The sequence below is a fragment of the Choloepus didactylus genome, chromosome 6 (genome assembly GCF_015220235.1).
Source record: "Choloepus didactylus isolate mChoDid1 chromosome 6, mChoDid1.pri, whole genome shotgun sequence".
Lineage (NCBI taxonomy): Eukaryota > Metazoa > Chordata > Mammalia > Pilosa > Megalonychidae > Choloepus > Choloepus didactylus.
This window is the reverse complement of record NC_051312.1, coordinates 82,695,085-82,713,126: the sequence shown is the minus strand read 5'-3', so window position 1 is coordinate 82,713,126 and position 18,042 is coordinate 82,695,085. Positions and strand designations below refer to the sequence as shown.

Genomic DNA, 18,042 nt, shown 5'->3' with positions numbered 1-18,042 from the left:
AAAAAAAAAGAGCTAATTAAAAAAATTTTTAAAATATGCAGAGCCCCCTTGAGGAGCTGGTGGAGAATGCAGGGGTGTTGGGCTTCCCCACCTCCATGGTTCCTGATGTGCTCGCAGACATAGGGGACTGGTGGTTTGATGGGCTGAGCCCTCTACCACAAGACTTGCCCTTGGCAAGACTACTGCTGCAAAGGAGAGGCTAGGCCTCCCTATAGTTGTGCCTAAGAGTCTTCTCCTGAATGCCTCTTTGTTGTTCAGATGTGGCCCTCTCTCTCTAGCTAAGCCATATTGACAGGTGAAATCACTTCCCTCCCCTGTATGTGGGATCTGACACCCAGGGGAGTGCACCGACCCTGGCAACAGGGAATATGACTCCCGGGGAGGAATCTAGAGCCGGCATCATGGGATGGAGAACACCTTCTTGACCAAAAGGGGGATGTGAAAGGAAATGAAATAAGCTTCCGTGGCAGAGAGATTTCAAAAGGAGCCAAGAGGTCACTCTGGTGGGCACTTTTACACACAATATAGAGAACCCTTTTTAGGTACTAATGAATTGGAATAGCCAGCAGTAAGTACTTGAAACTATCAAACTACAACCCAGAACCCATGAATCTTGTAGATGATTGTATAAAAATGTAGCTTATGAGGGTTGACAATGTGATTGGGAAAGCCACATGGACCACACTCCCCTTTGTCCAGTTTATGGATGGAGGAGTAGAAAAATGGGGGGAGGGGAGGAAAAAAAAAAGGAAAGCACCCAGTGTTGTTTTTTACTTTGGTAGTTCTTTTTCACTTTGGTTTTTATTCTTACTGTTTTTATGTGTGTGGTAATGAAAATGTCAAAAATTAATTTTGATAATGAATGCACAACTGTATAATGGTACTGTAAACAATTGAATGTATGCTTTGTTTTGTATGACTGCATGGTATGTGAATATATCTCAATAAAAATTAATTTAAAAAATTGTACAATAAATAATAAAACTAATGTCATTTCTGTATCCTGATTTTCTGGTGCAATAATTATTTCACTGTGCTTTAGAGGTCTTTTTGATCAAATATGAATACACAAATAGGTTAAATCTGGTCTGACTCTAAATAGAAACTATTGTTCAATGAATAAAACCCCTTATGTTTGTCAACAATATTGACATGAAAATATCTATTGGTAAATTGAGCCATGAGAGTGTTGTCATATGCACTGCTGAATGATTAAATAATAATCTCTAACCATATACACAAAAATTATTACATATATGCCATAGCTTACTAATGTACAGGGACTTTGCATTTACTACACTCAATTGAGACCTGGCTTTATCAGGAAGTGATTATATCATTGGAATAATAGTTCTCATAAAAAATGGCTAATTATTAAAGGAATTCACCATAAAACAATGGCCTGTGATAATGAGGCATTATTTTTATGTTTTATCACCTCCATCTTCTCACCTCTCCTTCTGAAATAACTAGAAAAAAGAAAAAAGGATTTCTCTTTATTGCCTTCTCTGATACTGGATGCCCCCAGAATTCTCCTTATTTTTTAATTACTTTAGTATTAATTTAAATCACTTCACATCATCTCAATTTTTTATGATCAAAAATCCCAAACTTAGGGGATTACCATTAGATTTTAGGTTTTCCTCCATGTAAACTCTTTGCATGTGGTTTATACATTTAAGAGGTATATAATGGAAGGGAATAAAAAAGTAATTATACCTGCCTCTCTCAATCCCCAACTTGAAAAGAATAAATAATTCTTTGAGATGCTTATGTCATGAACTCAATCATTAATGATGGGGATAATGTGACAAGCAAATATCCACCTGTAGAAATAAGGTTAGATCACCAAGCCCAAGAGCGTATACACTTATGAATGTCAAGATGGTTTCTGAGACAAAAGTCTGCTTGATCTACTTTCCAGATCCACCTTCTTCTGTGCTCTGACCATAATGGACTGCATCAACAGGTCCTCTTGCTCTCTGGCTTCTGGTTAGGCTTGGCCCAAAAGAAGAACCGATAGGAAACTGAAATGCAGAAGAATGTGAGGTTGGGGTATTTACCCCCCTTCTCCCTACCAACACACCTCATCATGGTGGCTGCATCCCTGTGGAGAAATTTACAGCTTATGACCAGTGTCCTTCTCCATATGCCCACTTGAACATGATATCTATTTCCTGACAAGACCTTAACTAATACAAGGGGAAAATGACTTCCTCATATAGAGGTATGCACCTCTCTCTCTATTCCTGTGTTCATCAATCTTGCCACATCTGTTTACAAGTTTATGACACTTTGAATCTGTGTACATTTTTAAAATGTTTTCTTTCAAAAATCTGGATGTTCATTTGTGTGTTTTTTTCCTCCAAAGTGAAAGCAAGGACTTCAAAGAAGCCAGTTGCCCAAGTATAACACATAAAACTTTACATACATCTTTGCATGCTTAGTTTTTCTTCATTCAACAATTAGAAAAAAAACTGCCAGTTTCCACTGAAAGACAAGAAGGAGACACAGAAAAAGTTAGCCTAGAGAGGAAAAAGACAAAACGCCTCTCTCAATAAAGGAGATTGAATATGTTTCTTAGTGGGAATTTGCATGGAGCAGAGTTAATGTGAATCAACTGTGATTTCCCCTGGAACTTGGACAACTGTTATGAAAAATAAGACCACATAATCGGAATTTAAGAAATAATATCTTTATCATGTATGAATCTTAAACATATGAGAAAAGAGAAGGAGTTTTCTTCAGCCAGAGGCTGGATTACCATCGTATCCTATTTCCCTTACACATTGAATCTTTACAGGTTCTTTGTTATATTGGAGCAAAGCCTAGAGTCTTGTAGTCAGATTCGGAGAGACAGACTCATGAGTGGAGATAAGATCACCCACTTGTAACTCAGAAGGAAAGAGGAAGACAAAGCTTGTGGTCATAAGTTAAATACCTCAAGAAGTACAGAATGGTTCTGATAGCACAGATTTTAAAAAATCCCAGAATCTGTTCAATAAACATTTAGAATCTGAATAGGGGATCAAGTTAGTTTTCCAGGAAACAAAAAGCCAGAATCCTTTTTGTTAGTTGAAATTTTCATTTTTAATTAGTTATTTATTTTTTAACTTTACATTAGGAAAATAATCTACATGTAAGTAAAGAGAATATTACAATAAATTTTCATATGCACTTCACCAAGTTTCAATAATTATCAACTGAAGCATGGGTTTATTAATTTTTATACCTGCACCCATTTCCATGCTTCTTAGATTGTTTAGTGATGGACTACATGCATTATATAACTTAATACACAAATATTTAATATTTGAGTCATACATTTTCCCCTAAGAAATAATCATACATTACATATTTTATTTTATTTTTATGAAAGAATCTGAGTCCATTCTGATTTAGTATTTCCCCATACTGTTGGCTTGATTTTTTCCCAAATATTTATATTATTCTTTAATCATGGTTTTTAAAAAGTTCACCAGCATATGCCTGAATGTGAACTTTTTGTCACACTGTAAAATATTTTTTAGCTTTTCTACTCAATTTGTGCTGTTCTCCCCTATAAGTATCCCCCATCACTGAGATCATGAATCTTCAAGGTCTGTCTTATTTATCAATTATTAACTATTTTACTATATTTAACACTTCCTCTCCTTTTATTTATGCTTCTCATTTTACTTCTTGAAATAAAATTATGCCATGCCAATTTTTTTCAGTATATTTACTCAATCTTTTTGGTATTCTGTAGCAATCATGGCTCCCTTTGCTCTAAAATCAGCCTTCTCATCTTATTTTATCTTTAAACTATTTTTTCAATAGGGGTTTTGTTCTTTTAAATTCATTTGCAACTGTAAAATTTGTGATCTTAGCCTTCCCTTCTGCTTCCTAACACAAGTTTACTTCCTGAATGATTTTTGAAAACCATGAATCTGTATAGATTTTTTTTTTCTTGACTCTTTCCTATATTCTTTCTTCTTTTTTGGTAATGCTAGCTATAGCATCATTGTTCTGGTTTGCTAATGCTGCCATTAAGCAAAATACCAGAAATGGATTGGCCTTTATAAACAGGACTTATTTGGTTACAAAGTTATAGTCTTAAGTCCATAAACTGTCCAAGGTAAGGCATCAACAAAGGGTACCTTCACTAGAGAAAGGCCATTGGCATTAGGAAAACCTGTTAGCTGGGAAGGAACATGGCTGGCATCTGCTTGCTCCCAGGTTGCATTTCAAAATGGCATTCTCCAAAATGTTGCTTTTGGAGTATTTTGTCCTCTCTTAGCCACAGCTCCTCTTCAAAATATCACTCTCAGTTGCTCTGAGGTCCTTGTCTGTGAACCCCTTTACACAACTCCAGTGATCCAATTAACACCCACACTGAATGGGCAGGGTAACATCTCCATGGAAATTATCCAATCAAATATTTCACTTACAATTGATTGAGTCACATCTCCATGGACACACACAATCAAAAGAATTCCTATCTAATCAACACAAATATGTCTGCCCCCACAAAATTGTATCAAAGATTGGAGGACATAATACATTCAAACTGGCACAATCATCTAAAATGCATTTGATTATGTTTTTCAACTTCCTATTATGTCACCAAGAGAAGATTTATTGGGGTAATTTTTAACAGTGTTTGTACAAAAATAAATTGATTGAGTTCTCCTTGAATTCTCTTTCCATTTACCTAACCCCTGTTTCTATCATCCATTTAGTGCGTAGGCTTTGAGTACTGAAAATTCTTTTTTTTTTTTTTTTTGCCTTTTCTCTTCTGTACCTGAGAAATGGAGAGAGGCAGCATGGGATTTGGACAGTTGCAATTGATGATGATTTTATTTGCATTTTTTCCACTGTATTTTTCTACTTCTGCACATAGTCAGAGATACTGACCAAAGTGGTCTGATATATTTTGTTACTCCACTTCATGAGGCACATACAGCAATTTTGATATGAAGTCTTGTTTGGTCTAATGGATCTTCCCATTTGAGGATAAGTAATTCTATGCATTCACTGTCCAAACTTATTCCAGCATTCATTCCTATACACAGAAAGGGAAAAAATGCCATCTTTTCATTTACTCCATATCTAAGCTCAAATAGCTATCTGGCAATGATTTGACTCCAGAGTTTGCCTCACTCTTTTACCTAGTTGCCAATGCCAATGGTATTGCATGTTATCTCTGTGAACTTTGAACAGTTAATTAACTTCTCTGTCTTAGTTTCAATATGCAAAATTGGACTACTCTCTGCCTGAATCAAAAGTAGCTCCATAAATTATTTGAATTAAATAAATTTGATCTTATATCTCCTGACTCTAGGATATTCTAAAGCTAGGAAGTAATGATAGAAGCAATTGCAACATTTTCTGGTGGAGCTTATGAAGTATTATAGAATGATTATGTACCAAATGTGTCCAAGAAGTTCTAAAGAGGAGATCTTCATGAAGAAGAAAGAAGATTCAATGATCAAAATAACGGGGATTTTTTTTTTTCTTCTAAGTCTGAGCAAGCCCAACTCTTTTGGCTGCCAATAACCTTAGGAAACCTTGGCGAATCTGCTTTGTCTTGATGCTATAAATAATTGGGTTGAGTACTGGTGGGACCAAAAGGTAAATATTGGCCATGGTTATGTGGAGTATGGGGGAGGAGTGTTTTGCAAAGCGATGCACTAAGGATAGGCCTATCATTGGCACGTACAGAATGAGCACAGCACAGATGTGGGAGGCACATGTATGGAGGGCCTTGAACTTCCCTCCTTGGGATGCAATGCTTAGCACAGAGTGGAGGATGAAAGCATAAGATAAAAGGATTCCCAGAGAATCTACACCCCAATAAAATGCAACAACAAATAAGCCATATACAATGTTGAAAGAGATGTCAGCACAGGCCAGCCGGATCACATCTTGATGCAAACAGTAAGAGTGGGAGAGAACATGGGAGTGACAGAAGGAAAATGTGGGAATATGAGTTAGAATGGCAGGGAGAACAATGGAGCATCTGACTACAATGATGATCCCTATATAAAGAATGCATCGTGGGGTAAGTTTACTGGAATACCTCAGAGGATCACATATGGCAACATACCTGTCAAAGGCCATGGCTAGGAGCACAGATGACTCCATCAGAGAAAAAGTATGAATAAAATACATCTGGGCTACACAAGCATTGACCTGAATTTCCTGAGCATCAAACCAGAAGATTTTCAGTACAGTGGGCAGTGTGGAGATGGACATGCCCATGTCAGTAAGGGACAGCATGGCCAGGAAGTAGTACATGGGCTCGTGGAGAGTCTTGTCAGTGTGAATGATGTGAAGGATGGTGCAATTGCCCAATATTCCAACCAGGTAGAACATACAAAAGGGGATGGAGATAAAGTGATGCCCATTCTCATAGCCAGGAATTCCAGTGAGGTAAAATGAAGCAGACTGCCCAATACTGGAATTAGAGTCTACCATGATGATGTTCCAAGTGGCTCTTTTCCTACCCCAAAACTGTGTGTTCCTAAAAGAGAGAATAACATAGAAATAGAGAGAAGATAGCAACTCATATTTTTCTTTCTAGGTTTTCTCTTTACTCTTATTGCTTTGTACAGAACCTATCTATATTCTTTATAAAATACTCCTTTGCCAAATGTTTTGCAAACTTACCCAAAATCACTCTCCCTTTCTTAAGATATTACAGTTTAATCCATTAAACAGTTGCTATCAGGTAGTTGTCTGTAATGCTTCTGGTCTTGGCATCATTTCTAGGAAGTTCTCTCTCTCACACACACACATACACATTTATAATATATGCACAGAAATGCTTCCCACACTCTGTTTCCAATTGGAATTATTTACATTTAAATTGTCATATTTGTACCATATTATATTTCTATGAAATCAATATAAAGGCATGTTATAAACAAGTAGAATAAAGTTTAGAAACAGAAATGGTTTGCCCAAGGCCATGTAAATTTAATAACTTTAATAAATGCCAATATCAATATCTTATCATGTAGACTGAGGTTTCACAGAACAGTGATCCCTCACCTATCTGGTCACTGCAGCTGTGTGATGTCTTGCTCAGAGGCTGAAACTATATCCTTATGACTACCGCCTGCAATACCGAATGCCACAGCAGTGTAAATACAAATAATAAATTTGCTTCCCTTAGATACTTAAACTATTTTGCCACCACACTTTCTTCCTGTCAAAATAGCTTCTTAAGTCTGTTTCTAAAGTCTTGCCTTTTAACTACATATGTCCTATCCCTCATGCTTCATTGACTTTTCATGCAGGTTTTTAAGCTTTGAATTAAGGTTTCTATGTAGTTAAAAAAAGGAGATCCTACTAGACAATTCCTTAAACTTAATTCTGGACCTCTAATCACATCTTAATATCTAAGAATGCTTTTAGACTTCTTAATATTATTTATATATTTATTATTTTTCCTGGTTGAGCAGCAAAATATCTCTATGAGATCAACAGAGAGGCCCTGTAATAGATGAGTAATTGAAGTTTAGAGACATCATTCAGCAATCTAAAGGAAAATGATAATTAGAAGCCATTCCCCTGCTTCTTAAGCACATTCCTCTTCCACTGAATCATTCTACCTCACATCAGAAACTAGCCTCAATTCCATTCTGTGATGATCCTTCATCACACACTAGGGAGTGGAATGTGAATGCCAGTCATAAAATGGCCCCTGCTGTTTCACTAGGCTTCCCTGAATAACATCCTTGTCATATCTTGTGAATTTCTTCAAGTATTATATTACTTAACCCTTCTGCTGCTTTCCCTTTGTGTTTCACCAAAAAGAGAGGTCTAGAAGAAAACAAACAGATGGAGGCAGGTCCTGAAAATGACAGCTTTTGTTGGGCACGTGAGGGAGAGAAGGGGGTGAGTTGTGAGACTCTCTGTAGACAGAGTGCTGCCTTAAGGGGTTGTTGGGACCTAGAAAGTATAGAGAGAAGGAAGATAATCAGCTGAATTTTGCTCCTTTAGCTCCCATAAAATTCCCTATCTTTATAGCATATATCCAACTGCATTTGCAAAATGAGTTGTTCCAGTCAAGAGGAAGTAAACGTCAAAGGAATGGAGGAATTGAAACCAGAAAGCTTCCAAATTAGATACTTAGCCTGGGCTTTATGACACAGTGGGATGCACATTTCCTTATGGTAAGAGTTGAAAGCCTAGAAATTAGAAATAGGAATATGTAGGTATTTCTGGTGACAAAGCCTGAAAATAGATACATAAGAAATTTATCACCTCTGAAGGATGATGTAGCTATTGGAATCATCTAAAAATATGTGAAAAGGAGCTGTGAGAGCATTGTATACTGTATAATCTATATTTCCTTATCTCATTTCATCTCCCTTAAAACTGGCTTCATATGCAGGCCCCTGTTGAAACAGCTGTAGTCAAGTTAATCTATGAACTCTAGTGGCCAAACACAAATGCACATCCTTGTTCTCATCCTACTAGAATTCTCAGCAGCATGTGACAGCCATGCTTTAAACTACATAATATTTTTGGAAGCAACACTTGCTTTTGTTTCCTTTCAGCACACTAACTGATACTTTTCAATCTTTGTTGGGTCCTCCTCCACTGTCAGATTCCTCTAAGTTGTAATAAGGTCCCAGTTCTTAGTTCTGGTTTTATTTCCCTTATATAGCTATATGATTTCCCTAACATATTTTACCCATTAATGTAATTTAAAGAACTCCCTATACCTTAATGACTTCAAGGTACATCTCCATCCTTGATTGCTTTACTGATCTCCAGGAGAGTAAAGATGGATACAACAGTTTGCTGGATATCTCAACTTGCGTGTCTCATAGACACAGCAAACACCACATGACCAAGACAGAATTCTTGATGTCACTTAATAGTCCCATCTTGATAAATGTATCACTTCATGTACAATTGCTTTGTGTAAAAGGAAGGCATTGTTCTTGATTACTGGAACAACTTTACCCCTATCCAATTCATCAACCTGTCATACTGAATCTACGTCCAAAGTATTGTAATCTATTCATTTCTCCCCCTTACCACTGCCATTAACATTTCTCTTCTATGCTATTATTATCCTCTTAGTTCATCTTATTCTTTCCACTCATGTGCCACCTCCACAATCAATATTCCTCATAACAGTTAGTAAAGTCTTAAAACATAGCCAGGTGAAGCTATTCCCGTGTTTGCAGTGTGTTGGTTGCTTTCCATTGCTCTCAGTATTAAAGGAAAGCCACTGATACTACTTTTAAGACAGTACATAGTGGAAGTCTTCTTCCTCTTATATAAGAAAAGGGAAATTCAAGTACACATCTGCGTTTGTCCCCATTTCCCTTCCTCCTCACCTTTATTCTCCCATGCTCAAATCACCAAAAATGCTCCTCTGATGGTTTTATTATTTCTAATCTCAAAATATATCTTCATGCCTCTTGTCTAGCAAGCTACAGGCATTCTGTTCTACTTGTCTAAAAGTCTAAGCCTCTTTCTTACCACTCTGTTCAAACTTTCTCTGACCACTTCTCTAAAATAGCCAACCATATCTCATGTTACTATATCACATCATACCTTTTATTCATATAAAATTCATTCATCTTTCTCCTTACCCAAGTCTATTTCCAACTACCCAATACCAATATCTTTCTCTTTTTTTTGCCCACATTGTCTTCTCTCCTTTTCTTTGACAAATTAGCTGTCTTTTATCCTCTTCACTTCTTCCTGCTTCCCTGTATCAGACTTACCCAGGACTGTAGGCCACTTCTGCTTACACATCACTTCATTACTTTTCATTCTTATGGTTTCTTTCTCCTTTTAGAATGCTCATGGTGGTGACTGTGTTTTCCAAAGAATCTGGAAAACCACTAGTTCCTATATCTGTGATTAAAGAAGCTTCTCATTTGTCTTGGCTATATAGGGGCTCCAGAAGTCTGAGGAACCATAACCACTAATGCTGCATAAGGAATAGGGTCTGTGAGCCTAGCGAATGATTTTTTCTCAGGTTGAAGCAGAGGGAATTTCCACAGGAACAGAGAATGCCTAAGGAACACCCATGTGGGAAAATATCTGTCTATCTCTAATGGTCAACTGGGTTTAGAGTGTTACGGGGAGGGGCCAGTTCCAACTGAGTAGAGCTTTCAGTAGAATGAAGGGATTATAGATAGACACCAAAAATGGAGTCCAGGGCCCAAAACTGTGGGGCAGGTTAAAGATACTACCCAGAATATGGGAGGGAAGATTTTATGATTTTTCTTGATGTGTAAGAATGAAGCAGAAACAGACATGGTAAAAATGCCTAAGTGACTTTGGTTGGAATTGTAGGCTACTCACCCATCAGCTCTTCTGAGAATATTTTTCTAGCTACCTTGAACCATCATTCATACAACTCTTAGTGTCCTTATGTGCATGTACCTGTCTTTTCTATTTCCTCTACTATTATATAGTGAATTCTACTAGGTAGAGACCATATACTTTCATATATTTTTGTTGTTTCAATAAATAATGAAAAAAAATAAGAGAAAAGGAAAAGATAGGGAATTTTTTTCCTGGTAAATAATTTGAATATAAATGTAATGACAACCACTGGGATCATTTTAGAGTTATCACAGTTCTCAATAATCCCCGAACACTGTGGTGCATTAACCAGTCTTCCAACTGTAATATTAAATGCTCAAGACATACATAGGGATTAGTCTTCATTTTATTTCTTATCTAACTACAGGAATGAGTAAGAGAGGGAATTAAACAGATATTTGCTCTGGGGCAGAATGAAACGAGTGCCCTATATAGTCTTCTGCCTATTTCCCACATCCTTATCCACATGGTTTTGTTTTTTCTTAATAAAATAAAATTAATCAGCATGAATTGAGCATCTATTAGGTGCTATGTTATCTACATTACATGAATTATCCCAGTTATTCCTTAATGGATTTGGGGGGTAGGTAATCATTGCTATGACAAAGATAAGAAAGCAAGCTCAGAAAGCATAATTAACTTGCCCAAATCTATTCTACTATGAATTCATGGAGCTGAAATTTCAACCCATGTCTAATTCCAAGGTCTCTAATCTTCATATTAACCTGTAGGACATGTATATCATATAGGGTTTTGTAAATTTAAAAAGCAATAACACATTTAAGACTGCTTTGAGCAACATGAAACATAGCTCAAAGAACAGTGATTTTAAGGTTTGCACAAAATATAGTGTTAATCCATCAACCTTCCCAGACATCCTGTCATCACAATGAATGACATGAGCAGGGAAACCCCTGCACACAGTTCTCCAGGAAAATTAGTTCTTGTCCTAACTCATAATAGAGTAGGGATGCCTGCTCCTCAGAGCCACAAATCCAGAAGGGCTCAGCTCTCCCCAGAAACCTCTGACAATCCTGATTTTGTGAACCTTTCATTTATGCCTAGAGAGCTGGAAACCTTCCCTCTGACCATTGTCCACCCAGACCATGACCCAAATGAGAGCGCCTGGGCATTGCCTTACCTCACCATGGGTCCTGTGGGGATGGGAAGAGGGCCCACTTGGCCTGAGGGAAGCTGCACTTCTCTCAGGACTTACAGCTTCTCCAAATGAGCTCAGTTGTATGTGTGTTTCCAGATATGTGTCTCCCATGGGTGTGGGGTGGGCATGACCTCCCCATGGTGTTAGGGAAAGAAGCCACTGGGAGTAAGATGTGAGTTCAGAATTCAGTTTCTAAATCCTTTGAGCTGCCATCTTAATAGTAGGAGAATCCAGGGAGGGAGTGTGGAGAGGGAAAACAGGGGTGAAAATCTTCCTAACTTTATCTCCAGCCTGCCTTTCAGCAGGACTGCTTACGTTCCAGAATGTTGGTTTTAAAAATATCATATACTATCCGGCGGCTAAGACTGGGAGTGAGAGGAGGAGGAGGACTGCTGTGACTAGGGCTGATCAGACAAACAGTGGGATGTGGTATTGGGACATGGCAGGGGGTTTTATATTAATAATGGTGGTAATAAAGTCAAGTGTTTTCCCATTCTTTTGTTTTAAATAATGCCTTCTTATTTTTAATAGAGAAACTATAAAGAGAAAAATAATAGCATTCATATTGTCCAATTGCTGTTTGGTTTAATTTTATTTCATAATTTTCCCGTTCATCTGATTTTGAGTATTTAAATCCTATTAGACTGTACATTGTTACATCATAATCCCTGTTGTGATTTGTAATATATACTTTATTCCCTTCATAATTCATTAGAATAAATTTTATGGAAAATTTGTTTAATTAAATATCAAAGTGAGATTTTAATGAGAATTGTATTATAACTAAATGTTAATGTGATAAATTTGGCACCTTTAAACAAACAGTACTTTTACCTATCTAGATGCATTGTTTGATTTAACATGTAAACAAGGCTTCTTTTAGATTTTGGAAATTATTTGAAAGCACTTTTGTACCAATTCACTGCTTTTGTTGAACATAGGACTTGGAATTTTATCATTTTTATTGTTATACTTATTTATACTCTTTATATATTTCTTAAGTATGCATCTTGTATGATTTATGCATGTATATGCATCTAATTTCATTGACGTATTCTTATTAACTTTACGTCTAGATCCTGTAAACTTTCTAAATAACCTTTCCATTTATATACTTTTTTATTCTTGAAACATATATACAACCTAAAATTTCCCCTTTTAACCATGGTCACATATATAATTCATGGCTATTAATTAAGTTCACAATGTTGTGCTACCATCAACACTGTTCATTACCAAAATTTTCCATAAAAACAATTAGAAACTCTGTATAATTAAAATATTAGCTCAATAGTCTCAGCCCATTCCCTGCTAACCTACACTCTAGATTCAAATAAGCAAACTCATGGATTTCATATTAGTGAGCTCATACAATATTTATTCTTTGTGTCTAACATATTTGACTAACATGATGTCTTAAAGGTTCAGCCATGCTGTCACATAGATTAGAACTTCATTCCTTTTACATCTGAATAATATTAAAATGTGTGTGTAAACCACACTTTGTTTATCTATTCATCAGTTGATGTACCTTTGCATTGCTTCCATCTTTTGGCAATTGTGAATAATGCTGCTAGGAACATTGGTTTTATAATATCTATTTGAGTCTCTGCTTGCAAATCTTTTAGGTATATGAACCCAAGTTGTTGGGTTCTCTGCACAATGCACTCAAATGACCAATTCCTGGTCTACCAGGGTTTCAAAGAGAGGAAGTTTATTGCCAGGCACAAAGCAGATCAGATGGCCTATGGGCCTAAAAGTCTGTCTCCCAGCATCTAAGGATTTCAAGATTTTTATAGATTCAAATTAGGGTAGATGGAGTTCTCACCATTTCAATAACAAGTATAAGCAGCTCAATTTACAAATATAAGGGAGTGGAGCTATGCTAAAACTAAGCTAATCATTTGAGAATAAGACAATGGTTAGTTCTGAGCTGACTCAAATTCCTTCATTAACATTAGGGTGTTGCCTTTGTGATTGTGAGACTCTAAAGTTAAAAAAAATCAGATGGGGGGGCAAGATGGCAGAGTGGTGAGGTGTAGGTTGCAGTTACTCCTCTGGGGCAGTTGGTAGAAAGTTGGGAACTGCATGGACTGGACACTGCAGAGGATTTGAGATTAAACAAATTTCATACAACACTCACGAATGCTTGGAACAGCTGAGATCAGTGAAATCTGTAAGTTCTCATGGCCAGGGAGCCTATGCCCCTGCCTTCCAGGCACAGTCCCATGGGAGGAGGGGCCGTCAGTGCTGGGAACCAGGAGGGAGAATGAAAGCTGCAACCCTGGATAAACTGAGAGCAGACACTGGAAAATCTGGGAGCAGTCAGCCCAGCAGAGAGGAGACAGGGCTAGCAAAACAGCAAAAAAATAGAAAACAAAATAAAAACAGAGACTTTGGAATCACGTGAACATAATACCAAGAAGGGCAGGGCTCAAACAGAATCAGACACATATGCAAATCCAGGGAGGGAGAGCCCTTGTCTGAAAAGTCAGCTTCTCTGCTTCTTTGATTGTTCCTTAATTGCCCTCAACTCCTGGTCTTTTAGCATTTCAATAGCCCATTAGATCTGCAAGGACTGTAAATAGTCCATACTGGGCCCTTCTTTTTATTTTATTTTATTTTTTTCTCTTTTTCTAAAACAATTATTCTAAGAAGCCAAATAAAGAAAGCCTCAAAGACTTGCAATTTGGGCCCAGGAAAGAGCGGAGCTAAGATAGCTCTGAAAGATGAAGCAATAAGTCTAGTGGTGGAGAAAATTCACTAAACACCATAACTTCCCAGCCCTTTTGGGAACTCGGATCCCAGGGGTTGGAATTCAGAAACTAGTGTCAGTCAGCCACCCACCCAACAGGGTCAGGGTCACCTGGAGATCTAAAGGCTCCTGGCCTCCTTACACTGGTGGGGGAACTGCGGGCTGGCAAGCACCACCTGCTGGACAGCATAGGAAAAGCACAGAGTCTAAGGGCCTCACAGGAAGGTCTCATTCTCAAGGAAACTCCATACCCCCTCCTGAGACTTGGGCCCCACTGGATTGGGAAAACCTGACTTGGGTTGACCATATCTGAGGAGATCCTCACACAAAAATGCTACATAGAGGCAGGGCAAGAAACACAAAAACAAGAGGTAAAAAAAATAAAGTTGTTAGAATAATAACCTAATTTCATTAAACACAAACTTACCATTTTTACCATAATAAAAATCTAACAGATACAATGCTAGTTTATTTTATTGGTAAACTTTCATGGTTTTAGGGATCCTGTAGTATCAAGGAGACCACATTCATCCAGGGCAGTGACTACAAAGTGACTGGAATTTTTAAATGTGTGTGTTGATAACAGTATAAAAGGATAAGTTTCCTTTCCAAGATTAGGATTCCCAAAAGAGGGAGGGATCAGTAATGGAACAATATGTTTAAAAAAAAAAACACTAATCACAACATCCTTGGAAGAACTCCTGAGTGTTGCTGAAATGACTAAGGAAAAGAGAGGAGAAAGTAAGATTATTTTGTGGCTTCTTGCTCTTCTGTAACCTTGGACACCACAAAGGATATATTTAAACTCATGCTTTTTACAATGACATATTCAGGTATTTATGTGAATTGGAAGATTTCAATACACTGCCTGATAGTCATAGTGATTAGAATTAAATAATGTTTTAGAAGCCTAACAAGATCCTCATTTTGACAGTAGCCCAATTATATATTCAGGAAATATATAATATATGTATAATTACACTGATAATAGTAATATATATGATATATTTTTGGATAAGTTACTCACATAGAAATATTCCAGCCACATAACTATTAAAAGAGGTACATGGTAAAGAAACCAGGCATTCTAGAGAAATAATATAAAGTTTTGGTCTTACGTTACAAACCAATAAGAGGATTTAGTTCAGAGATTTGGAAAACAGAAAACTTTCAGGAACCTGTCCCGTTTCCTCTTGGTCCTCACCCCATAGATAATGGGGTTCACCATGGGAGGGATAAGAATATAGATGTTGGCCACAAATATGTGAACATGGGGTGCCACATGGTGCCCAAACCTGTGGGTGAGAAAAGAGAAGAAAGCTGGAGTATAGGACACAAGATGACAGAGACATGGGAGACAAAAGTGCCCAAGGTCTTAAGTCGAGCATCCTTAGATGGAAGGTGGGAGACAGTATCAAGTATGAAGACATAGAAACAAATGATCAATATGAAGTCTACCCCTCCAGTAAGGAAGGCAGCAATTAGGCTGTAGGCTCTGTGGATTCTTGTCCCTGCACAGGCTATCTTGATGAGTGCCATGAACTCACAGTAGGTGTGGGAAATGATACTGGTTCTGCAGTAGGGAAGCCAACGTAGCAGGAAGGGGTGAGGACTGAGAAGCACAGTTCCCCGGAGTACGATGGCTAGACCCATTCCTCCAATTACTGTGTGTGTCAGAATAGCTGAATGTCTTAATGGGTTACAAATGGCTACATAATGGTCAAAAGCCATGGCTAGGAAGAATCCAGACTCCATGGTGGTGCAAGAGTGTATCAGGAACATCTGAGTGAGGCAGGCTTCAAAGGGAATCTCTCCATCTTGGAACCAGAAGAGGCTGAGAAGTTTTGGCATAGCTGTAGTGCTTACAATAAGGTCTGCCACAGACAGCATGCAGAGGAAAAGGTACATTGGCTAATGGAGGCTGGGGTCTGTCTTGATGATAAATAGAAGTGAGGAGTTTCCCACTAGAGCCAGAAGGTAGACCACACAAAAGGGGATGGAGATCCAGATGTGGGCAGCCTCCAACCCAGGGATGCCAATGAGAATGAAGGTTGATGGATACATATCAGTATTATTGTGTGCTGTCATAACAGGTATTAGAAGGTTTAGATGTCTTTTCATGGATATTCCTGTAAACTAACAAAATATCAATTTATACCTTTTAAAATCTCTGATCTGTTAAGTAAGCTGAAAGGCAGGGAATTTAGGACATTGGATAATTAAAATGCCTGTAAATATTTAGATGAAAATTATTTTGTCTATCTTGTTGCAGACATTACTTTAAAGTCATACTGCCTCCAAAATATATCCACCTATATTATATAGAGGAACTCTTTATTGAGAAGTGTGATAAGTATTTTGTTCTCTTTATTTAGATGAATGTAGCTGTTTGGATCTCTTATGTGTAAATAGAAATGAATTAATAACTTTGACCAATATTTTGCCATAGATATTTTTCATATGTCTATATACACAATTTTCAGTTAAACAACAGCAAATACCTAAGTACCAAGTCTACAGTTAAATTTCAGAAAATCCTCAAATCTCCCAAGGAGAATTCTTCAGTTGAAAGCTGAAGAATGTATAAGAGTCATGAGTTCAGAATATTTGATAAGAAATACTCTGGTTGTAACAAAAGACAGGGGGGATGATAAGAGGTTCTAGCTAGAGACTAGGTTCCTAATATTTTTATATGTTAGTCATAGTAGTTTTGGGTCATGCCAAGTTATAGCATGAAGCCTTGAGAAGGAAAAAATAAAATTTGGGAGAGTGTGGAGACTGTTGTTGAGGAATGACTAGAAAGAAGCTCATTCTCACCTACATGGGACACAGTCATAATGATGACAAAGTTAGAGTGAGCCTGATTACAGTGTGGCAGTAACTAGACTATGTGATGCACTATTCATGACTCTCTTCTGCCAATAGAATTTGTGCATATGCCTGACCTTAGCAGTCAAAAATTGCAGGAATAGAGTTAGAATCTGTAATTTGAAATTCCTTCATCTCCTGACATGTATCCAACTAGGCAGAAAACTTTACGACTAGCTCTTGATTAAGTTCACCCTATGGACAGCATACTGCATCCACGTTTTGATGTCTGCTTTTTGCAGGGCTCAGCATACTTTCCCTGCATTGATGGAGCTCAACAGCCACCCCAAGATTGAAATTTTCCCATTAAACTTGTCCCATTTCTTTAAACAGTTGGAACAGCATTTGAAAGCCATACTGTTTCCTCAATAGACAGGTTTATTTCTTGTTTATTTTTTCTTACATTAACCCAATTCACTGTGTCCCTAAGACACTACTTTTACTCTACCCACTCTTATAGATATTTGTAGCTTATGGAGTCTTTTAGTGTAATAGGAAAAGTAACCTTTAAATCAGTGCCCATGAAATTATGACACCAATATTGGGTTATTCTTATGAAACACTCCTTTGCTTCTTAGGCTGTCTTTGAAGTTTCATATCCAAAGTTTGTGCTTACTATGGTTATTTTACCTTACAGTCTCTCTGGTATGGATAAGCCTCAATATGCTAGTCAACAATGCTTTGGGAAGTCTAGAGAATGGGATTTATGAATCATGGTATAAATTGGGACATAAAAATAATTTGAGGAACCCATATTATTGAAATATTATGTTATAATGCAATAGCAATATTTCTAAATACTTACCATTAATCACTTAATTTTATGAAATCATTTTATGTCTTAACACCTTTAAATTTTACTCCCATTTTATTATGAGAAAAGTTTAACTTGAATAAAGGTACATAGCTAGAAAGT

General features: G+C 37.2%; 1 protein-coding gene and 1 pseudogene across 1 annotated transcript; both read right to left on the bottom strand.

Annotated features, from left to right (window-relative positions):
• Nucleotides 1-5,499: 5,499 nt before the first annotated feature.
• LOC119537141 (olfactory receptor 51G1-like) lies at nt 5,500-6,459 on the bottom strand. The gene has a single exon (XM_037839721.1). It carries the CDS (start codon nt 6,457-6,459, stop codon nt 5,500-5,502), a length of 960 nt encoding a protein of 319 aa, XP_037695649.1.
• Nucleotides 6,460-15,402: 8,943 nt separating this feature from the next.
• Nucleotides 15,403-15,989, bottom strand: LOC119537140 (annotated as a pseudogene).
• Nucleotides 15,990-18,042: the final 2,053 nt, after the last annotated feature.